The sequence below is a fragment of the Oncorhynchus mykiss genome, chromosome 1, assembly GCF_057628025.1.
Source record: "Oncorhynchus mykiss isolate SJ-2025 chromosome 1, ASM5762802v1, whole genome shotgun sequence".
In the NCBI taxonomy this organism is placed as follows: Eukaryota; Metazoa; Chordata; class Actinopteri; order Salmoniformes; family Salmonidae; genus Oncorhynchus; species Oncorhynchus mykiss.
Window position 1 is genome coordinate 16,946,844 of NC_143022.1, and position 24,440 is coordinate 16,971,283.

Below are 24,440 nucleotides of genomic sequence, written 5' to 3' on the forward strand. Positions count from 1 at the left end.
CATTTCTTCAAAGCAATCACATGACAACGGTGACTGACCACAGTGACCAGCGCTGATGTTTGGTCTTTTGCCAGGGACAAACATTGCATTTTATGTTTTTATTTTAATGAATCAACTTCACAGCAGGGCCACAATCTGGTGAGAGAAATAAGAGTGGAGACAGACCCCACTGCTTGCCTGTGGACACAATGCATAACATAGCCGATCAGAAGACCATTATTAAGCTGAACGATATCAATAACCTTTATAAACATTCCGTGTGTGGAAATCTCCCTGAAACATGCAATAATGTTGGATATATATATTAAAAGGCACATTTCTGGATCATTATTACTGCCAGGTTACTGATAGCACACAAGAAATGTGGTTGAAATAATAAAGGCCAACTAGGTTTAAAGCTTGTGTGAGTATGTCTATGCAAGTTGTGTGTTTGTTGCATTAGGGAATAGAAGGGGTAATGTGGGCTTGGGGGGCAGCGTAACAGTCAGCAGCTGGTTGGTGACGATTCCAATGGCGAGGATGAGCAGCATGATGACCACAGCCAAGACACGCCGAAGAACCAGATGCCTGACAGACAGAACTACACCCACCGTACTCAGCTCATTGGTCAAAAGGGTCTGGTACGAGCCTATGAGGAGACAGAGGGGAATGGAAAGATTGGGTTAGAAGACAAGGAAATGCAGCTTCATTTTTTCTTTAAGGGCTGGTGTCCATGGTTGACTTTGCACAAGTTAAAGTGTTCCTGTAAATACCCCGAGTCTTATCCAGACAGGGAGCGTTCTCTTTAAGGCTCTGCACTCCTGCCCTCACCAGTGCCTGACAAAAAAAATATATTCAGTATGCATCACTGACAAACAATCCACATGTATTATTGTCAGAAGTATAACATTGGTTCAGTAAAGACGGTAAAACAATTTCAAAACAGGATGAAAAGAACAAAGGTTAGAAGAGGGTTTGCTTACTTCGTAGGTGGTTTGTTTCCAGTTGAGTTTACATATGTAGACAATAAGGAAAATAGAGTGCAGGATGCTACATAGGAAGAACCCGATCCTAAATCCTGAGAGAAATGGGCAATATGACCATGTGAGAAAAGGTTACACTGTACATCACAATGATGGGTTATTGCAGTCTCCAAATGTCTAATGCCTTACCTAATATGCACATTTTGAAGGGAAACATGAGAGACACTGCAATGGGCAGGCCTATAATGTAGTAACCAACCAGGTAGGACACAGCACCAACCATCTGTTTTCCTGCTACCCTTACAACGCCACCCATCAACACCTGTAGAAACACCCAGAAGGCTTTACTTCGCTTCCCAAGGAGGAAAAGGCCCTGTTATGTGCATATACAGGTAACTGCCAAAATAATAAAAACATTGGTCCACCACAAGCTGCCAAAAGAGCTTCAAAGCGCCTTAGCATAGCTTCTACAAAGGTCTGGAACTCCATTGGAGGGATACGACGCCATTATTCCAGGAGAAATTCCATCATTTTAAGTTTTGTTGATGGTGGTGTAAAATGCTGTCACAGGCGCCGCTCCAGAATCTTCCATAAGTGTTCAATTGGGTTGAGATCTGGTGATTGAGACGGCCATGGCATATGGATTACATCATTTTCATTTTCATGCTCATCAAACCATTCAGTGATCACTTGTGCCCTGTGGATGGGGGGGGGGGGGACATTTTGTCCACTCCCATCAGGATATAAATTATTCACCATAGATCGAAGGTGATCACTCAGAATGGCTGTGTAATTATTGGCATTCACCTTGAGGGGTTGAGTGGACCTACTCAAGGGTTTCCTTTATTTTGGCAATTACCTTTAGATTTGTCTAACCATAAAACAAATAGGGGGGTTGTGGGGTAACACATGACGAGAGATGAAGGGGTTTCAAAGCTCAATGATCATGTGCACAAAATTATGAGTCTTCTGAATCACTGAGGTTATTAGACCAGTTATTTTCTAGGCTGTAGTTGATTGCATCAATATACTGTACACCTCAAGCCTATCCACCACGACATGCAATGGGAGGTGATAATTGTGGACTTACATCCTAATTGGAGTAACGATTCAGTCACCAACCAAGCAAGTCAATGAATGGAAAGATGTACAATTGGCTTATAGCTGAAGCAGTGCTGCCCTCACCGCTATGGCATCGAATACATGGTGGAAGGCATACAACAGTAAAAGCGGAGCTGCCTTTTTAATAACATCCCTGAGAGAGAGAGAGAGGGGGGGGGTTAGTGAATAAGAATACCCAGATCCCATTACACACATTTATCAATACACAGTAACATAGCCACAGCTGAAGACCTTGCAGGACTACGTCACCCGTCATTGGCCCAGCGGCAGCCCCCAGCTCTACTCACTGGTCTTGGGTGAAGATGTATCCTAGCACGTCTTTAGTCAACCCAAGGATAATGGCAATGCCGAGGGAAACTGTGACTGGGACAGAGCACAAGTAGCAAACAGGCTCATTTAGAAAATAAAAAGTTTATGGCTGGGATGTTTAGTTGAACTTTTACACCAGCTGGTTAGAATATAGCATCAAGGGCGAGACAAACACCAAATCTGACAAACTGCCTAACAATTGCGATTCAGCTGACAATGAAGTTACAACAAGAAGAGGGTGTCCGAGTTAAAGAAGTTACTAATCAGGCAAAAGATTATCAAACTATCCTTGTTTTTTTTTAACTAAAAATGTGTGAGGTGGCTAATTGCCGTTGGCCTTAGTTATCGTTAGTTAGTAGAAGTTCGTGTGTAGCCAGGGAGCAGGGGTGGGCTCTTACATGCACAGATGAAGGAGACCTTGCCAGACAGTTTGGCCTGCTCCGTGTTCCCAGCACCCAGAGCATTCCCCATCCGCACATTGGCAGCAACAGCAAACCCTAGAGGAAACTTGTGTGAGAAAGAGAGATTTTTTTAAATGATTTAATTCATGCAACTCTCAACCAGTTGTAAATGCAAATAAGTTGACATGATAGCAAGAAAGTGGCAATAAATGAGGCCTTTTTTCTACTTCCCCAGTCAGATTAAAATTGTGGATAGCATTTTTAATGTCTCTGCTTGCTATTTGAAAGAAGTTGCCAACTAGAGCTAGTGCAATGACTGGAAATGTATGGGTATCTGCTAGCATATACACAGACTTCCATGTATTGGCTCGCAAAACCACCTCGAACTCACATCATACACAGATATAAAAATGGTATCCACTAGTTCATCCAACTCTGGTGAGTAGAGAAAGGGCCTCATTGCCAGAATCCCGAAGTATCCGTTTAAAAAAGGTGCAGTCCGAGATCTTAAGCACTTACGAATTCGTAACATATCATACAAATTGATTTGCAGGGATGTAACATATCATACGAAATGGATGATGTCGAACACCATTTTTCGGGGACCCGTTTTGGTTAATGAGCACTACTTTCAAAACTACTGGTTGAAATTACGGAGCATCCCTTTAAGTTTACCATAAATGTGATGCTGGACACCTGGTAGAGGGCTGACATAGCTCCCAGCTCAGCTTCACCGATAAAACCTGGAGAAATCTGAATGTGAGGAATTGTCAACATAACTAGTATATTTTCAATATGCTAAAAGTTGAAAGTGAAATACAGGAAAACGCTCATAGAAAACTTAAATGCATTTGAAGCACTAATATACTTTACCGGTTTATGCCGACAAGGGTTGACACCACTTATATCTTTAAATAAACAGTCATCTTAAAAAGTAACTGTCCAGTGTTTCCAGACTATGAAATATGACCAATAATGTGTGTGAAATAAATACAAAAATTGGAAGGAAAACGAAGTATGTTGTGGGCGTATACCAGTCAATCAAAATATTAAATGCGAGTAGACCCTGATTTGCTAGCTCATTCTCCTCAGCAGTTTGACATTCTAGGTTTAAAAAATGCTTGCTATTTCCTCAATCTGTTTGAGACAAGTTTTTGAAGTGTTCCCTCTTCAATTCATGCTTTGTCCACAAATACGATTATAGGACAAGTCAACAACATTATTTGGGTTAACAGAAAATGAACTTTAAAAAGTATGATTCACTGGACAGTTAATTTAATACTTTCTGAACATAACTAAATGTTGCTGTGACTGGTTGTGAAAATTCCTGTTTGTTTCTCTCCCTCCCTTTTAGGTGCGTGCATATAAAAACATACACACATAGTTCCCTTCGGAAAGTATTCAGACCCCTTGACGTTTTCCACATTTTGTACATTACAGCCTTATTATAAAATTGATTAAATAAAACAATTCTCAGCAATCTACACACAATACCGCATAATGACAAGGTGAAAACAAGTTTAGAAAATTTTGCAAATGTATTAAAAATAAAACAAAAATACATTATTTACATAAGTATTCAGACCCTTTGCTACGAGACTCAATTGAGCTCCTGTTTCCATTGATCATCCTTGAGATGTTTCTACAATTTGGTTGGAGTCCTGTGGTACATTCAATTGATTGGACATGATTTGGAAAGGCACACACACACACAGCTGTCTATATAAAAAGGTCCCACAATTGACAGTGTATGTCAGAGCAAAAACCAAGCCACGAGGTCGAAGGAATTGTCCGTAGAACTCCTAGACAGGATTGTGTCGAGGCAAAGATCTTGGGAATGGTACCAAAAAACATTCTGCAGCATTGAAGATCCCAAGAACACAGTGGCCTCCATCATTCTTAAATGGAAGAAGTTTGGAACCACCAAGACTCTTCCTAGAGCTGAGCAATCAGGGGAGAAAGGCCTTGGTCAGGCAGGTGACCAAGAACCCGATGGCAATCTGACAGAGCTCCAGAGTTCCTCTGTGGAGATGGGTGAACCTTCCAGAAGGACAGCCATCTCTGCAGCCCTCCACCAATTAGGTCTTTATGGTGAGTGGCCAGACAGAAGCCCCTTAGTAAGAGACATGACAGCCCGCTATGAGTTTGTCAAAAGGCACCTAAGGGACTCTCAGACCATGAGAAACAAGATTCTCTGCTCTGATGAAACTCTTTGGCCTGAATGTCAAGCGTCCTGTCTGGAGGAAACTTGGCACCATCCCTACGGTGAAATATGGTGGTGGCAGCATCATGTTTTGGGGATGTTTTTCAGCGGCAGGGACTGAGAGACTAGTCAGGATCAAGGCAAAGATGAACAGAGCAAAGTACAGAGAGATCCTTGATGAAAACCTGCTCTAGAGCACTCAGGTCCGCAGACTGGGGCAAAGGTTCAACTTTCAACAGGACAATGATACTAAGCACAGTCAAGACAACGCAGGAGTGGCTTCGGAACAAGTCTCTGAATGTCCTTGATTGGCCCAGCACAGAGCCCGGACTTGAATCCGATCAAACATCTGTGGAGAGACCTGACAATAGCTGTGCAGCAACGCTCCCCATCCAACCCGACAGAGCTTGAGAGGATCTGCAGAGAAGAATGTGAGAAACAGGTGTGCCAAGCTTGTAGCGTCATACCCAAGAAGACGAGGCTGTAATCGCTGTCAAAGGTGCTTTAACAAAGTACTGATTAAAGGGTCTGAATACTTAAATATAATATTTAAGTTAATTTTATAAATTAACAAACATTTCTAAAAACCTGTTTTTGTTTTGTCATGATGGGGGATTGTGTGTAAATTGATGAGGGGAAAAAAACAATTGAAATCGATTTTAGAATAAGGCTGTAACCTAACGAAATGAGGAAAAAGTCAAGTGGTCTGAATACTTTCCAAAGGCACTGTGTGTGTGTGTACACACACACACACACACACACACACACACACACACACACACACACACACGTTAGTGTTAAATAAATCAAAATATATTTTATATTTGAGATTCTTCAAATAGCCACCCTTTCCCTTGACAGCTTTGCACACTCTTGGCATTCTCTCAACCAGCTTCACCTGGAATGCTTTTCCAACTGTCTTGAAGGAGTTCCTACATATTCTGCGCACTCGTTGGCTGCTTTTCCTTCACTCTCCGGTCAGACTCATCCCAAACCATCTCAAATGGGTTGAGGTCAGGGGATTGTGGAGACCAGATCATTTGATGCAGCACTCTCCTTCTTGGTCAAATAGCCCTTACACAGCCCGGAGGTGTGTTGGGTCATTGTCCTGTTGAAAATCAAATGCTAGTCCCACTAAGCGCAAACCAGATGGGATGGTGTATTGCTCCAGAATGCTATGGTAGTCATGCTGGTTAAGTGTGCCTTGAAATCTAAATAAAGTCACAGACAGTGTCACCAGCAAAGCACCCCCCACACCATAACACCTCCTTCATGCTTTATGGTGGGAAATACACATGCAGAGATCATCCGTTCACCCACACTGCGTCTCAAAGACAGTGACTGGAACCAAAAATCACCAATTTGGAATCCAGAACAAAGGACAAATTTCCACCAGAATGATGTCCATTGCTCTCTTCTTATTAGTGTGCTTTAGTAATGGTTTCTTTGCAGCAATTCAACCATGAAAGCCCGATTCACACAGTTGATGAGATGTGTCTGTTCCTTGAACTCTGAAGCATTTATTTAAGCTGCAATTTCTGAGGCTGATAACTATGAACTTATCCTTTGCAGCAGAGGTAACTCTGGGTCTCCCTTTCCTGTGGCGTTCCTCATGAGAGACAGTTTCATCATAGCGCTTGATGGTTTTTGCAAATGCACTTGAAGAAACTTTCAACGTTCTAAATGTTCTGTATCGACCGACGTTCACGTCTTAAAGTAATGATGGACTGTCGTTTCTCTTTGCTTATTTGAGCTGTTCTTGCCATAATATGTACTTGGTATTTTACCAAATAGGGCCATCTTCTATATACCAACCCTACCTTGTCACAACACAACTGATTGGCTCAAATGCATTCAGAAGGAAAGAAATTCCACAAATGAACTTAACAAGGCATACCTGTTAATTGAAATTCATTCCAGGGGACCACCTCATGAAGCTGGTTGAGATAATGCAAAGAGTGTGCAAAGCTGTCATCAAGGCAAAGAGTAGCTACTTTGAAGAACCTCAAATATCATTTATTTGTTTAACACTTTTTTGGTTACTACATGATTCCATGTTTTATTTCATAGTTTTGATGTCTTCACTACTATTCTACAATGTAGAAAATAGTACAAAAAACACAACCTGGAATGAATAGGTGTGCTGTGTATGCATATATTTTTTAAACAAAACATGGTAGTTCTGAAGGTAGATGCCCTAATGTGACCCCTGACCTGCCATGAATACTCCAATCTCATAGATCCACCACTCCAGACACATCATGAGCATGCTGGGAACAGCCAGGTAGAGGAAAGGCCCCCACTCTTGCAGGCAGTCACGTGACCAGCCTGGGGGTCAAAGGGACAGGGTACGGTGACATTTAGTTGACAGCAGGGTAAACAAACACTGGTTTACACATTACGATTTGGACTGCCTGCCATTAGATTGACACATCAATATTAAAATATCAGTCACTGTCAATTAAATATCGTAATTGTACACACGGTTTAGGGTGTGTTAAACAGCTCCTGTAATCATGAAAATTCCAAGTGACCAAGAGAAAATACATTTTAATCATTTCTATTCATAAGTATTTAGTCAGCCACCAATTGTGCAAGTTCTCCCACTTAAAAATATGAGGCCTGTAATTTTCATCATAGGTACACTTCAACTATGACAGACAAAATGAGAAAAAAAATCCAGAAAATCACATTGTAGAATTTTTACTGAAATTTATGGTGGAAAATAAGTATTTGGTCATCTACAAACAAGCAAGATTTCTGTCTCTCACAGACCTGTAACTTCTTCTTTAAGAGGCTCCTCTGTCCTGTTTTAATGGTACCTGTTTGAACTTGTTATCAGTATAAAAGACAGCTGTCAACAATCTCAAACAGTCACACTCCAAACTCCACTATGGCCAAGACCAAAGAGCTGTCAAAGGACACCAGAAACAAAATTGTAGACCTGCACCAGGCTGGGAAGACTGAATCTGCAATAGGTAAGCAGCTTGGTTTGAAGAAATCAACTGTGGGAGCAATTATTAGGAAATGGAAGACATACAAGACCACTGATAATCTCCCTCGATCTGGGGCTCCACGCAAGATCTCACCCCGTGGGGTCAAAATGATCACAAGAACAGTGAGCAAAAATCCCAGAACCACACGGGGGGACCTAGTGAATGACCTGCAGAGAGCTGGGACCAAAGTAACAAAGCCTACCATCAGTAACACACTACGCCACCAGGGACTCAAATCCCGCAGTGCCAGACGTGTCCCCCTGCTTAAGCCAGTACATGTCCAGGCCCGTCTGAAGTTTGCTAGAAAGCATTTGGATGATCCAGAAGAAGATTGGGAGAATGCCATGTGGTCAGATGAAACCAAAACATAACTTTTTGGTAAAAACTCAACTCGTCGTGTTTGGAGGACAAAGAATGCCAAGTTGCATCCAAAGAACACCATACCTACTGTGAAGCATGGGGGTGGAAACATCATGCTTTGGGGCTGTTTTTCTGCAAATTGACCAGGACAACTGATCCGTGTAAAGCAGGGGTGTCAAAGTCAAATGGACGGAGGGCCAAATAAAAAAATCAGCTACAAGACGAGGGCCGGACTGTTCGAATGTTCATTGAAAAATTTTTAAATGACGCATATAGTCTAGTGAACCTAATTGAACCTACTGAAAACCTAACAAATATATTACAATATGATCAGATAAATAAAGCAATATTTTCTTATGGCTCTGTCAGTAATCTTTAATTTTCAACAGACACAAAAGACAAATTTCCTTTATATAAATATCCCCATAACATGAACATTAAATGAAAGAAACCGGTATTCAAGGCACCATCAGTAGACTATATTTTCTATTTTAGCAAAAGTGGGCTAAATTTACTTCAAAGAAAAAACAATAATAGCAATTTTCTATCATCCACTCAACTGAAATATTTTTAAAATATAATTGGATTGAAATACAAAAAAATAAAGTGCAAAAATCTATTAATCAAAAACAACACTTTGTTTAAGGAGAAGTAACATGCAGTGAAAACAAATATTAAATTTTAACTTTTAAACTTGAACTGAGTAAAAACTCTAAATATGTGATTGCACAGTAATGTTCACTTGTTTGAGGTTGAGGGTGATACTTGGTGGTGTCCCATCTTTTCCACAAGTTCATCAATGTTCGGGGTAAGGCTCTGAGCTGAAGAAATCCTCAGAATTGAGTGGAGGTGTTCAGCAGTAAGTCGACTTCTGTGTGATGTTTTGTTCAGGTTCATCAAAGAAAACAGTTGTTCACACAGGTATGTGCTGCCAAACATAGACAACGTTTGAGCAGCCTGGATGCGCAGCTGGGGCATTGTGCCGGGGAGGAAACGGGCGAACTCCGCAGCACCCACTGCCGCATATTTTGCCCTCAGTGCATCATTGCATTGGAGGTCAATCAACTCCATTTGGAGGTTTGGTGGTGAGCTTTCCACGTCAACAGCAAATGGGTTACCGAGCAGTTCCAACCTGCTTTTTTGTGCTTCAAAGTCAGCAAATCGGCGTCGAAAGTCAGCGGCAAGCATACCTATTTTATCAGCCAACTGTGTGCTCGGGAACGCACTGGTAGAGAGCTTCTCTTTCATGGTCTGGCAGCTGGGAAAGTGGCTCAAATTTTCTTTCCGCATCTGCGTCTCCCACAGAGTCAGTTTGGTTTTAAATGCCTTCACTGTACTGTACATATCAGAGATGACACGATCCCGACCCTGCAGCTGCAAGTTTATTGCATTCAGATGACTCGTAATGTCACACAGAAAAGCCATTTCACACAGAAACATTTCGTCTCGGAGTTGTGTTGTGTCTTTCCCTTTGCTGTCCAAGAACAGACAAATCTCCTCACGAAGCTCGAAACATCTTTGAAGCACCTTTCCCTGGCTTAGCCATCGCACCTCTGTGTGATAAGGCAAATCACCATGCTCCGTTTCTAACTCCGTCAGAAATGCCTTGAACTGGCGGTGATTCAAACCTTTGGCTCTGATAAAGTTAACTGTGCGCGTGATGATGCTCATTACATGCTCCATTTTCAAGGCTTTACCGCACAACGCTTCCTGGTGTATGATACAATGATAAGCTGTCAGCTCACCTGTCGCGTTTTCCTCTTGCATCTTTTCCCGTATCTTCGCCACCAGTCCGCTCCTGTGTCCACACATCGCAGGTGCTCCGTCGGTTGTCAAACCCACGAGTTTTTCCCAAGGCAGCTCCATCTCATTTACACATCTTGACACCTCTTCATACAAATCATGCCCCGTAGTTGTGCCATGCATAGGACGTAAAGCCAAAAACTCCTCTGTCACGCTTAGGTTGGAGTCCACTCCGCGGATGAAAATTGACAACTGGGCAATGTCAGAAATGTCGGTGCTCTCATCCACAGCCAAGGAATATGCAATAAAATCTTTTCCCTTTTTCACAAGCTGCTCTTTTAGATTGATGGACAACTGGTCTACTCTCTCGGCAATGGTGTTTCTGCTCAGACTCACATTTAAAAAGAGTTGCCTTTTTTCTGGGCAAACTTCGTCACAAACTTTAATCATGCAGTTTTTGATGAAATCCCCCTCCGTAAATGGCCGGGCTGATTTAGCGATCTCTTCTGCCAAAATAAAACTGGCCTTGACAGCAGCCTGGCCTTGTGATTTGGCTTTTTTGAACAGAGCCTGTCGAGATTTGAGGCCTCGTTTTAATTCCTCTGCCTTTTGTAGCCTTTGTTCCATGTCCATATTCTTGTTTTTGTCCGCGTGTTTCGTTTCATAATGTCGTCTCAGATTATACTCTTTCAGTACCGCCACACTTTCTCCACACAGAAGACACACAGGTTTTCCAGCTACCTTCGTGAACATATACTCCGACTCCCACCTTGTTTGAAACCCCCGGTTCTCAGTATCCACCTTCCGTTTTGCCATTTTTGATGGGTATCTGAAAGTTAATTTTACTGTGATGCTGACGACTGCTGTGCCAATAAATATTGAAATGAAGCAGCCTACTGCTCGGTGCGTCACCTTTGCATTGTGGGAAATGTAGTATTGGTGCGTGTAAAAGATCTGCGGGCTGCCGGCTTGCTGCGGGCCGGTTCTAATAATAAATCAAGATCATCCCAGGGGCCGTAAAAAACCTTCTTGCGGGCCGGATGTGGCCCGCGGGCCTTGACTCTGACATATGTGGTGTAAAGGAAAGAATGAATGGGGCAATGTATCATGAGATCTTGAGTGAAAACCTCCTTCCATCAGCGAGGGCATTGAAGATGAAACGTGGTTGGGTCTTTCAGCATGACAATGATCCCAAACACACTGCCTGGGCAACGAAGGAGTGGCTTCGTAAGAAGCATTTCAAGGTCCTGGAGTGGCCTAGCCAGTCTCCAGATCTCAATCCCATAGAAAATCTTTGGAGGGAGTTGAAAGTCTGTGTTGCCCAGCAACAGCCCCAAAACATCACTGCTCTAGAGGAGATCTGCATGGATGGGCCAAAATACCAGCAACAGTGTGTGAAAACCTTGTGAAGACTTACAGAAAACGTTTGACCTCTGTCATTGCCAACAAAGGGTATATAACAAAGCATTGAGATACACTTTTGTTATTGACCAAATACTTATTTTCCACCATAATTTGCAAATAAATTCATAAAAAAATCCTACAATGTGATTTTCTGGATTTATTTTCTCATTTTGTCTGTCATAGTTGAAATGTACCTATGATGAAAATGACAGGCCTCATCTTTTTAAGTGGGAGAACTTGCACAATTGGTGGCTGATTAAATACTTTTTTTGCCCCACTGTGTATATCACTCGCTTCAGCAATTAGCAATGTCTGACTACAGTTGGTTAGATGGTTCCCCATCTATATGACATGATCTAAAACTAACCACATCAATATCAACCTTGTCCCCTGGCTATTGTACAAAGCAATATATTGACTTTCATCATATCAATACAAACTGAATTCAGAGGTCAGGGACTCACCGTCCCAGGTGGCTTTGTGCAGCCCTCTCCATAGGATGTACACATAGATGACTATAGCCAAGGTGTACTGGGAGATGGTGTTAGCAGCTGCAGAGCCCCTGTGATGGAGAGGATGAAAGTGGAGGGGTGACCGCCATCTCTCATGTTTAAAAAAAAAAATATGGCTGTAATGACAACGTTGTTTTTTATAAAAGTAACTCACGCCACGCCCAAGTTGAGTTGATAGAGGAAGGTGTAGTTGGTGATCGCATTTAGAAGGTTCCCCACCACTCCAGTTATCACCTGGGGCCATATGATACCCTGTCGGAAAAATACAGTCTCAACGTCAGGACAACATTGTTCTTACAATGTCACAGTGGGCGTTGGAACAGAGGGGTATTCTACAAAGCATAATCAATCAGTTAGCCAGCTAACTTCTTCTAAAACAGTTCATTTTCTGGATCATTAAGAAAGCCAAACAGATACTTGGTTTTGGTTGTTGAGTCAGTAGGCACATTTCCATTGACCCAGGTTTATTCCACAAAAGAAATGTAACAAAAAAATCTTTGCGACATGTGTAATGGAAATGTCAGATATAGAATACACTTTATTTTTTGCAACAACTGGAAACGGTGTTATTCAAATTAATCATGATTGCTGAATAGTTCTGAAGGAATGCGGGGGAACATGATGTCACCACATTTAATTCTAAATACCTACCGCTTGCTAAATACATTTTTTTTCTCCATAAATATTGTCCTGACTTTCAAGAATGCCTGAATTGTTTTGCCTTGCTGGCAAGTTTCGCCATACAATTATTTCAGATCTACGGGAATTTCACCATAGCACAGACTGTGGCGATACGTCGGCACATAAGAATATGGCAAATTTTTATTAATTATTGCATTCCATCCATGCTGGCTTTTGCAGGCTACCTGAGGCATGAAACAGATAGGTTGGAACACGCAATTTGCCCAAATGGAAAATGGCAACACTAACTACTACATTAATTTTTTTATTGTGTGTTTGTGTGCGACATCATTATGTCCGACTGTTTTTAAATCAACACAAGCTAGTGCAAAACAAACAAACCCTAGCAGGCAATTGTCGCATCTATTTTCTATGCAAACTTTCTAAATGTCTACAAAATAAATTAAATAACCACAGGACAATGTTAACAGATATAGAGACCGTGCCCATTTCAAGCTTATCTTACTAAAAACTAAAAAGTTTTTTCAGAATATTCAGGCAAGTTAACTGGCCAACTCCTTAACAAATGGATCACTAGTCACTTTAAACAATGCCACCCTAAATAATGCTTACACATCTTACATTACTCATATCACATGTATTTCATACCATCTACTGCACCTTGCCTATGCCGCTCAGCCATCGCTCATCCATATACTTATATGTACATATTCTCATTCACCCCTTTAGATGTGTGTATTAGGTAGTTGTTGGGAATTGTTATTCGCTACACTCGCATTAACATCTGCCAACCATGTATGTGACCAATCAAACTTGATTTGGTTCTGCTTTGTAGTATACCCCTCAGATCTCATAAGCTCAGAGGGTGGGCACACGGTGTTCCCTTTTAATTTCCCCCTGTCAAATAACCATAACGTTTAAAATAGACGGCATGTAATCCAAAACAAGTAAGGAATACTTCCGCTCGCGAGTGCATCAAGTACAACGCATTTTGGTGCCATTTATTTTAACTTAATATAAAATCGCTGTCAATTGTTGTGAGTAATACACACAAGCATATATACTAGACAATGAGGATGGAATGGGAAAACGGTGGCCTAACCTCGCCCACTGATTGGTCTGTTGGGCCCCAGTCGCAACCACAATTACAAACAAGTTCTATTGAAACGCATACAGCACCTGGTTTTGAAGGTATCTTCCTTGCAGCTGATACATGAAGCATGCCTGTGGAGACACTGCAGCCATGAGATTCACATGCAGATCTTAAATCAGTAGGATGAGCCAACACTTTGTAGAATTCTGTAAGAACTACGGGCTTTGTTAACTCACTGGCAGAGCAGGCATGAAGATCCTCACATAGAGTTGAGTAAGCCTGAGGGACACACAAAATAAATACCATCTAATGAATATGCAGGAGCAAACCGTCATCTCAGTGTTTCCCCTATATTCATTTAGCAGCGGTGTCGCCACTCCAAAAGATATTTAATACAAATAATATATACACATATGAATAGAATGTTTGGGATTGCAAAACATGTTCAGTGTAAACTTAAACCAGATAAAGTAATGTATGTTGATAACATAAAATGGCGCTACATACAGTATTCATAGTTGAAGTTGGAAGTTTACTTCCACTTAGATTGGAGTCATTAAAACTTTTTTCATCCACTCCACAAATTTCTTGTCAACAAACTATAGTTTGTGCAAGTACTTTGTGCATGACACATGTAATTTTTCCAACAATTGTTTACAGACAGATTATTTCACTTAATCACAATTCCAGTGGGTCAGAAGTTTACATACACTAAGTTGAGTAAGCTGTTTAAGCATGGAAAATTCCAGAAAATGATGTCATGGCTTTAGAAGCTTCTGATTGACTCATGGATGTGTACCTGTGGATGTATTTCAAGGCCTACCTTCAAACGCAGTGCCTCTTTGCTTGACATCATGGGAAAATCAAAAGAAAATCGTCCCCAAGACCTCAATTTTTTTTTGTAGACCTCCACAAGTCTGGTTTATCCTTGGGAGCAATTTCCAAACACCTTAAGGTACCACGTTCATCTGTACAAACAATAGTACGCAAGTATAAACACCATGGGACCATGCAGCCATCATACCACTGAGGAAGGAGAGGCATTCTGTCTCCTAGAGATGAACGTACTGTGGTGTGAAAAAAAAGTATCTATATCCATAGTAAAACGAGTCCTATATCGACATAACCTGAAAGGCCACTCAGCAAGGAAGAAGCCACTGCTCCAAAACCTCCATAAAAAAAACAGACTAAGGTTTGTCCACTGGTCTGATGAAACAGAAATAGAATTGTTTGGCCATAGTAATGTTTGGAGGAAAATGAAAAATTTGTGGGCAGAACTGAAAAAGCGTGTGCGAGCAAAGAGGCCTACAAACCTGACTCAGTTACACCAGCTCTGTCAGGAGGAATTGGCCAACATTCACCCAACTTATTGTGGAAAGCTTGTGAAAGGCTACCCATAACATTTGACCCAAGTTAAACAATTTAAAGGCAATGCCACCAAATACTAATTGAGTGCATGTAAACTTCTGACCCACTGGGAATGTGATGAAAGAAATAAAAGCTGAAATCATTTTCTCTGCTATTATTCTGACATTTCACATTCTTAAAATAAAGTGGTGATCCTAACTGACCTAAGACTGGGATTATTTTTTTTACTAGGATTAAATGTTAGGAATTGTGAAAAACGGAGTTTAAATGTTTTTGGCTAAGGTGCATGTAAACTTCCGACTTCAACTGTATAAGATCATATTTGACAAATAACAACCAAAATGAAAACTAGACAGAATAAAAAAAATCCATAAATGGCATGGGACCCCCACTGATTTTGTAATAACATTTTAGTCACTCAGAGAGCATAAAAATATGGCATAAGCCATGGCAAAATGTGTAGAATTGTAAGAAATTAGCTTTAAAACTGAAATTGTTTTATCTCAGCCCCTTGACAAAATGTGTAGGGTTGCAGGAAATCAGGAAAATATTGGCGGTGTGAGAGGATCAAAATGACAGCAGGTCGACTTCCGACTGACTGAGCTACAAAATCACCTTGCATCCTAAATAACGACTCATTACTGGTAGATCAGTCAGTCACAATTCACCTATGATACATTGCTGTTAAAACTAGAGGTCGACTGATTATGATTTTTCAACGCCGATACCGATTATTGAAGGCCCAAAAAAAGTCGATACCAATTATTGGAGGACCAAAAAAAGACGATACCGATTAAATCGTCCGATTTTTATTTATTTATAATAATGACAATTACAACAATACTGAATGAACACTTATTTTAATACAGAAATAAAAATCCATTTAGCCTCAAATAAATAATGAAACATGTTCAACTTGGTTTAAATAATGCAAAAACAAGTGTTGGAGAAGTAAAAGTGCAATATGTGCCATGTAAAAAAGCTAACGTTGTAGTTCCTTGCTCAGAACATATGAAAGTTTGTGGTTCCTTTTAACATGAGATTTCAATATGCCAAGGTAAGAGGTTTTAGGTTGTAGTTATTATAGGAATTATAGGACTATTTCTCTCTATACCATTTGTATTTCATTAACCTTTGACTATTGGATGTTCTTATAGGCACTATAGTATTGCCAGTGTAACAGTATAGCTTCCGTCCCTCTCCTCGCCCCTACCTGGGCTCGAACCAGGAACACATCGACAACAGCCACACTCGAAGCAGCGTTGCCCATCGCTCCACAAAAGCCGGGTTACCCATCGCTCCACAAAAGCCGGGTTACCCATCGCTCCACAAAAGCCGCGGCCCTTGCAGAGCAAGGAGAATAACAACTCCAAGTCTCAGAGCGAGTGACGTTTGAAACGCTATTAGCGCACACCGAGCTAACTAGCTAGCCATTTCACATCGGTTACACCAGCCATTAGGCTGATAGGCTTGAAGTCATAAACAGCGCTGTGCTTGCGAAGAGCTGCTGGCAAAACGCACAAAAGTGCTGTTTGAATGAATGCTTATGAGCCTGCTGCTGCCTACCATCGCTCAGTCAGACTGCTCTATCAAATCAGACTTAATTACAACACACAGAAATACGAACCTTTGGTCATTAATATGGTCGAATCCGGAAACTAACATTTATTATTTCAGTGAAATACGGAACCGTTCTGTATTTTATCTAACGGGTGGCATCCCTAAGTCTAAATATTCTTGTTACATTGTACAACCTTCAATGTTATGTCATAATTACGTACAATTCTGGCAAATTAGTTCGCAATGAACCAGGCTGCCCAAACTGTTGCATATTCCCTGACTCTGCTTGCAATGAACGCAAGAGAAATGACACAATTTCACCTGTTTATTATTGCCTGCTAACCTGGATTTCTTTTAGCTAAATATGCAGGTTTAAAAATATATACTTCTGTGTATTGATTTTAATAAAGGCATTGGTGTTAATGGTTAGGTACAGTCGTCCAACGATGCGCTTTTGTTAAATCATCCCCAAGCGTTGTATCGATTATATGCAACACAGGACACGCTAGATAAACTAGTAATATCATCAACCATGTGTAGTTAGAACTAGTGATTATGATTAATTGATTGTTTTTTATAAGATAAGTTTAATGCTAGCTAGCAACTTACCTTCTACCGCATTCGCGTAACAGGCAGGCTCCTCGTGGAGTGCAATAAGAGGCAGGGGGTTAGAGCGTTGGATCCCCCGAGCTGATAAGGTGAAAATCTGTTGTTCTGCCCCTGAACAAGGCAGTAACCCACCGTTCCTAGGCCGTCATTGAAAATAAGAATGTGTTCTTAACTGACTTGCCTAGTTAACTGCCCCTGAACAGGCAGTTAACCCACTGTTCCCAGGCCGTCATTGAAAATAAGAATGTGTTCTTAACTGACTTGCCTAGTTAAATAAAAAGGTATAAAAAAATAATAAAAAATAAATTGGCGCATAAAAATCCCGATTTCCGATTGTTATGAAAACTTGAAATTGGTCCTAATTAAATCGGCCGTTCCGATTAATCGGTCGACCTCTAGTTAAAACCCTCTCAGACACGGTCTTTGTCTCTGCAACCACAACATTAAACATGGAGAAACCGGACACATGCTCGCCAAAGAACTTGAGAGTAAACTAGTAAATGCAATTAAGTTAACCAAAACTTCTTTATCATGAGTGTTATGCAGTTTGTGAGCTCTCCAAACAAACGTTCCACTTGGAGAATGGTATGAATGTATATTATATGCATTGAGCGTCTTCTGCGAATTGAACAAAATACATCGGTAACTTTTTTGTGGGGCGGGTCCCTTGACTTCCATGAATACACGCCACTGCTCGGGCATTATCAATTCAATGTCAGTCAATGTCAGAATGAACCTCACACACCCCATGATCGGGCAGGCCCCTGTAGGAACAGCAGGAAAGATTTAATCCAAAATGGTGTCCTCACTAGGGCCCAACTAGTAAACTTGACCCACCCTAATAAATAAAGTTACAGGTGGAGTAGTATCACATTATTAACTTACCCTATCACAAAGATTAGGAGCGTTTTACCCCCTGCTTTTTATGGGAACCCAAAAGGAGTCATACCTAACTGTGCTGACACAGCATATCTTGTGCTTCACGGAGACACCATCGACATACAGCTGGCTGGTTATACCCTGACCGGCAGGATAGAACAGCGGCGTCTGGTAAGACAAGGGGCAGCGGACTATGTATTTTTGTAAATAATAGCTGGTGCACGATATCTAAGGAAGTATTGAGCTATTGCTCGCCTGAGGTAGAGTATCTCATGATAAGCTGTAGACCACACAATCTACCTAGAGAGTGTTCATGTGTATTTTTCATAGCTGTCTACATACCACCACAGTCAGAGGCTGGCACCAAGACAGCATTGAATGGGCAGTATTCCACCATAAGCAAACAAGAAAACACTCACCCAGAGGCGGCGCTCCTAGTAGCCGGGGACTTTAATGCAGGGAAACTTAAATCTGTTTTGCCAATTTTCTATCAGCATGTCAAATGTGCAACCAGAGGGAAAACTCTGGACCACCTTTGCTCCACACACAGAGACACATTCAAAGCTCTCCCTTGCCCTCCATTTGGCAAATCTGACCATAATTCTATCCACCGGATTCCTGCTTACAAACAAAAATTAAAGCAGGAAGCACCAGTGACCTATATATTCCAGATAAATAAAGAAGTGGTCAGATGAAGCAGATGCTAAGCTACAGGACTGTTTTGCTAGCACAGACTGGAATATGTTCTGGGATTCCTCCAATGGCATTGAGGAGTACACCACATCAGTCATTGGCTTCATCAATAACGTTGTCCCCACAGTACATACCCCAACCAGAAGCCATGGGTGACAGGCAACATTCGCACTGAGCTAAAGGCTAGAGCAGCCGCTTTCAAGGAGCGGGACTCTAACCGGGAGGCTTATATGAAATCCTATTATGCCCTCTTATGAACCTTCAAAAAGGCAAAGCATCAATACAGGACTAAGCTTGAATTGTACTACACCAGCTCTGACGCTCGTCGGATGTGGCAGGGCTTGCAAACCATTACAGACTACAAAGGGAAGCACAGCCGAGAGCTGCCCAGTGACACGAGCCTATCAGGCGAGCTAAACTATTTCTATGCTCGCTTCGAAGCAAATAACACTGAAACATGCATGAGAGCACCAGCTGTTCTGGAAGACCGATCACGCTCTCCGCAGCCAATGTGAGTAAGACCTTTAAACAGGTCAACATTCACAAGGCCATGGGGCCAGACGGATTACCAGGACGTGTACTGCGAGCATGCGCTGACCAACTGGCAAGTGTCTTCACTGACATCTTCAACCTCTCCCTGTCCAAGTCTGTAACACCAACATGTTTTAAGCAGACCACCATAGTGCCTGTGCCCAAGAACACCAAGGTAACCTGCCTAAACGACTACCGACCTGTAGCACTCACGTCTGTAGCCATGAAGTGCTTCGAAAGGCTGGTCATGGCTCACATCAACACCATTATCCCAGAAACCCTAGACCCACTCCAATTTGCATACCGCCCCAACAGATCCACAGATGATGCGATCTCTATTGCACTCCACACTGCCCTTTCCCAGCTGGACAAAAGGAACACCTATGTGAGAAAGCTATTAATTGACTCCAGCTCAGCATTCAATACCATAGTGTCTCAAAGCTCATCAATAAGCTAAGGACCCTGGGACTAAACACCTCCCTCTGCAACTGGATCCTGGACTTCCTGACGAGCCGCCCCCAGGTATTAAGGGTAGGTAACAACACATCCGCTACGCTGATCCTCAACAAAGGGGCCCCTCAGGGGTGCGTGCTCAGTCCCCTCCTGTACTCTCTGTTCACTCATGACTGCACGGCCAGACAGGCCTCCAACACCATCATTAAGTTTGCCGATGACAACAGCGGTAGGCCTGATCACCGACAACGACGAGCCAGCCTATAGGGAGGAGGTCAGAGACCTGGCCGTGTGGTGCCAGGACAACAACCTCTCCCTCAACGTGATCAAGAAAAAGGAGATGATTGTGGACTACAGGAAAAAAAGAGGATCGAGCACGCCCCCATTCTCATCGACTAGGCTGCAGTGGAGCAGGTTGAGAGCTTCAAGTTCCTTGGTGTCCACATCACCAACAAACTATCATGGTCCAAACACACCAAGACAGTCGTGAAGAGGGCATGACAAAACCTAGTCCCCCTCAGGAAACTGAAAAGATTTGGTATGGGTCCTCAGATCCTCAAAAGGTTCTACAGCTGCACCATCGAGAGCATCCTGACTAGTTGCACCACTGCCTGGTATGGCAACTGCTCGGCCTCCGACAACAACGCACAACAGAGGGTAGTGCGTACGGCCCAGTAAATCACTGGGGCCAAGTGTCCTGCCACCCAGGACCCATACCAGATGGTGTCAGAGGAAGGCCCTAAAAATTGTCAAAGACTCCAGCCACACTAGTCAGACTTCTCTCTGCTACCGCACGACAAGCAGTAGTGGAGCGCCAAGTCTAGGTCCAAGAGGCTTCAAAACAGCTTCTACCCCCAAGCCATAAGACTCCTGAACACCTAATCAAAATGGCTACCCAGACTATATGCAAGCCCCCCCCCCCCCCCCCCTCTTCTACACCGCTGCTACTCTGTTGTCATCTATACATAGTCACTTTAATACCTCTACCTACATGTACATATTACCTCAACTAACCGGTGCCACCGCACATTGACTCTGTACCAGTACCCCCCTGTATAGTCTCACTATTGTTATTTTACTGGTGCTCTTTAATTACTTGTTATTTTTATCACTTATTCTTATGCATATTTTTTTTATTGCATTGATGGTTAGGGGCTCGTAAGTAAGCATTTCACGTTGTCTTCGGTACATGTAACTAATACAATTTTATTTGACAGTGCAGATAGAATATTTTTTGCGACAACCAGTCACTCAATCATTTGCTTATTTTTTGCTATGGTTATATAGGGAGATGCATCTAAAACTGAGGGGGCTCAAGTTTGAGCTTAGGGGACTGAGCCCTCTTTAGCCCTCTCGTGGAGTTGGTACGTGTTGTCTAGACCTGTCATCAATCACTCAATTATAAAGAACAAGGCATTAATGGAGGTCAGGTCTGACGGCTTCAGAATGCCCTATATTAAAATGTGATCTCAGGTTCTCCTAATCAAAAAATATATTTTTTAAATGAGCATTCTAAATTCAGCCAGTACCTTGTCCTTATAATAAATGTTTTAATTATAATATGCAGTTTCGTTCCTACTAGAAACTTGACCAAGATATGAGATGTGACTGTGACAGTGAGCATGACCTGGAGACCTCTGGGCTCAGCCAGTACCAAATTCTTCTAATTAAAACTGTTTCTCCCATTTCGCGCCTACTTGGAACATAACCCAGGTATGGGATGTGACATAGTATGTGATAGTGGGGCTGACCTGGAGACCTCCGCGCTCTGATGGAAGGCCAGTAGGATGGGCTCTGTGTTGATGAGGAGAGCCCAGCAGGGGAAGCAGGACAGGAGCAGGATCAGAATCCCTCTCTGCAAGATCACACCCACATACTTCAGATTGTTGCTTCCGAAAATCTACAGTCACACAGCAGAGATGGATTGACAGGATGAAGGTGCTGCTGATCTCAAGGATCATCCCCAATGATATGTTATCATTTTAGGTACAAAGTTAACATATTTGGGGTTAATTCCATTTTAATTACAGTCAATTCTGGAAGCTCCTTTGAAATTCCAATATTCTTACTCCCCCCCAAATTCATCAGTCAGTCAGTCGCCTTACCTGAGAAATCAGTGTGTCGAAGGCTGATGCCAGCCCGGTGCCGATGGATATGCCTGTAATATTGACCACCTGTTGACATAGGGGCGAGATTCTGTCATGAGTTAAGATTACATGCACACTGGTCAGAAGGCACAGCATTGTTTTATTCATGAGCTCCTAGCTGTTCACCACACAAGGGACTTTGAGTGATTGCAGGTAAATGGTGATGTTTCTTGTGACTTGTATGAATTGCTTTTTCAGGAAGACAGTGATCTCAAAGCAAGCCATGGCTATTGGCTACACACCGTTCAGTTCAAAGTAGTCAAAGAGCTGCGTTTACCGAAGTGGCCAGAGTCACAGCTGCCAGCTCCGTTTTGCCTAAGTGTCCACAGAACACCGTGCTAACAAAACTGATTAGCATGAGCATCAGCATGGAGATGAACTGAGGAAAAAGAGTTGTATCAATTTATTTATACGCTCCCTGGTTAAATCAACAAGTCCCCATCACGTTCAACAACAAGATACATAATCCGTGCAGTCATTATCAAAAGGAAACGTTGTAAAAGTGCTATGGTACTCAATATCAAATAATACCAATAAAAAACTGTAGCCTAGAAAAAGTATACGAAGTGCATTTTAACATTTTTTTTCTAGAAGTATCAAGTTTACCATTGGTAAAGCCAGTTTTAGAATTTCAACCATCTCTTCTATTTCGATTGACATCCATCTCCTTGCTCGACTGAAAGAGCCGCCTTCTGCAGGTAATTTAGATATGATGGAGCCATAAATGAGTGGATTACCCTTCGAGGTAGGGTCCACTGGGATACATGTTGTAATTTCTTCCATTTTACTACCGCACTGACCACAGCCTATGAAGTGAAAACGTTTAGATCATTTTGCTGAGTTCAAATTATTGTTGCCGTTGGTATCAACAAAAACTGGGGTGCAATCATTTGTCCAAACAGTGGCGTTTTGCAACGAAAACAAGTTCCTATTTAAATGCATCTAGGTCCCTCCCATTTTCCTTCCTAGAATACACCCCCATTTTCCCCCAGTTTCATCTGTTCGCTAATGCGTGTGTGTGACATTTTACTGAAGCTACAAACGGTCGGAACATGGTTTGTTCAAAAACAAGACATCATTGTATCTTTGCCGTGCTGCCGAAACGCGCCGGAGTTTTGAAATCTTTGTTCCATTGAACATGCCATTAAAATAAAGGCATTTTAATTATATGAAGATTGCCTTGTTCCTGCTTGTTTGTTTTTTTATGCTCGAACTCGAAAGAGTAGCAGCTTCGACCAGAAAGGGACATTGGTCTGTTTACACATCCTTAAACCTAACAAACGCGCCAGAATTCTTAGTTGCTGGCTGAAGCTTGATGAGGGGACTCTCAGGAGAGGTCGATCTCTGAGTTCCAATGGTACATTAACATATAGTCTACCTGTTGGGCCAAGACTGAGTGAGCGAGTTGCTGAGTGTGTGTTATGTCAAGACAATTTGCTACAAAAACACTTGTATGCTAAATTAATGAGGATATACTTATGTAGGGAGTTATAACTATTATGTGTTGAAACTCTTACAATAAAGCCCTACAGGACTCCTGCAAGTCACCGCAATTCCTTCACAATGGCAAACAAATTCTGCAGGAATCCTGTATTACTTTTTCTAGGGGGGTGTTACATTATCTGTTGAATGTTACATTATCACTCAAAGTAAAGATTGAGTGACAGACAGTTCGACAACAATGGTTTGCTGTCATGATCCTCCTCATCAATCTGGTAAGGAGCATTGACCTTGGCCATTATGAAGCTTTTATCTCTGCTTTATGTGTTTTTTATTATTACCTAAATGCTTAACAATTCAGAATGAGTGACGTTAGCTGATGGCGATTATGTCATAGAACAAAACGTATAAGATCTCCTAAGCCTGTGTTTACCATAGACCTTATTTCCTGAGTTTATCGAAAAACCCTACAAAAACTCCATACATTTTCCCAACGAACCATGGCGGAGTTAGTACCTACAAAAAGACGCCATTGCTATTGCTCTCGATTGTGGAGAAGAAACTTGTGGGCGTGGCGTAGCGTTTGGCCGGAGCAAGGAGTCTGGGTAGCCAGGCAAGGCAGATACCTTAGTGGATTTGGCTATTTCAGACACACCCGTTGCTGACAGGTGCATAAAATTGAGCACACAGCCATGCAATCTCCATAGACAAACATTGGCTGTAGTATGTGGGCACCCCTTCAAAGTAGTGGATTCGGCTATTTCACCACAGCCGTTGCTGACAGGTGTATACAATTGAGCACACTGCCATACAATCTCCATAGACAAACAGTGGTAGTATAATGGCATTACAGAAGAGCTCAGTGACTTTCAACGTGGCATCGTCATAGGATGCCACCTTTCCAACAAGTCAGTTCGTCAAATTTCTGCCCTGCTAGAGCAGTGCTGTTATTGTGAAGTGGAAACGTCTAGGAGCAACAACGGCTCAGCTGTGAAGTGGTAGGCCACACAACC

The 24,440-nt window shown here is 42.1% G+C and overlaps 1 protein-coding gene across 2 annotated transcripts; it reads right to left on the minus strand.

The window, feature by feature from the left end:
- Window positions 1-83: 83 nt before the first annotated feature.
- LOC110489707 (multidrug and toxin extrusion protein 1) lies at window positions 84-22,893 on the minus strand. Of its 2 annotated transcripts, none has more exons than XM_021562625.3 (17): window positions 22,594-22,893; window positions 22,265-22,366; window positions 21,946-22,014; window positions 21,592-21,695; window positions 13,984-14,026; window positions 13,834-13,878; window positions 12,167-12,264; window positions 11,965-12,062; window positions 7,212-7,325; window positions 3,470-3,537; window positions 2,792-2,900; window positions 2,372-2,447; window positions 2,148-2,217; window positions 1,152-1,284; window positions 963-1,057; window positions 753-816; window positions 84-628 (listed from the first exon to the last, which is right to left on the minus strand). In XM_021562625.3, the coding sequence occupies exons 1-17, from the start codon at window positions 22,768-22,770 to the stop codon at window positions 414-416; spliced, it is 1,680 nt and encodes a 559-aa protein (XP_021418300.3). In that variant the 5' UTR covers window positions 22,771-22,893; the 3' UTR covers window positions 84-413. The 2 variants fall into 2 exon arrangements, with proteins under 2 accessions (XP_021418300.3, XP_021418202.3); XM_021562527.3 differs by having other exon boundaries at window positions 21,592-21,740.
- Window positions 22,894-24,440: the final 1,547 nt, after the last annotated feature.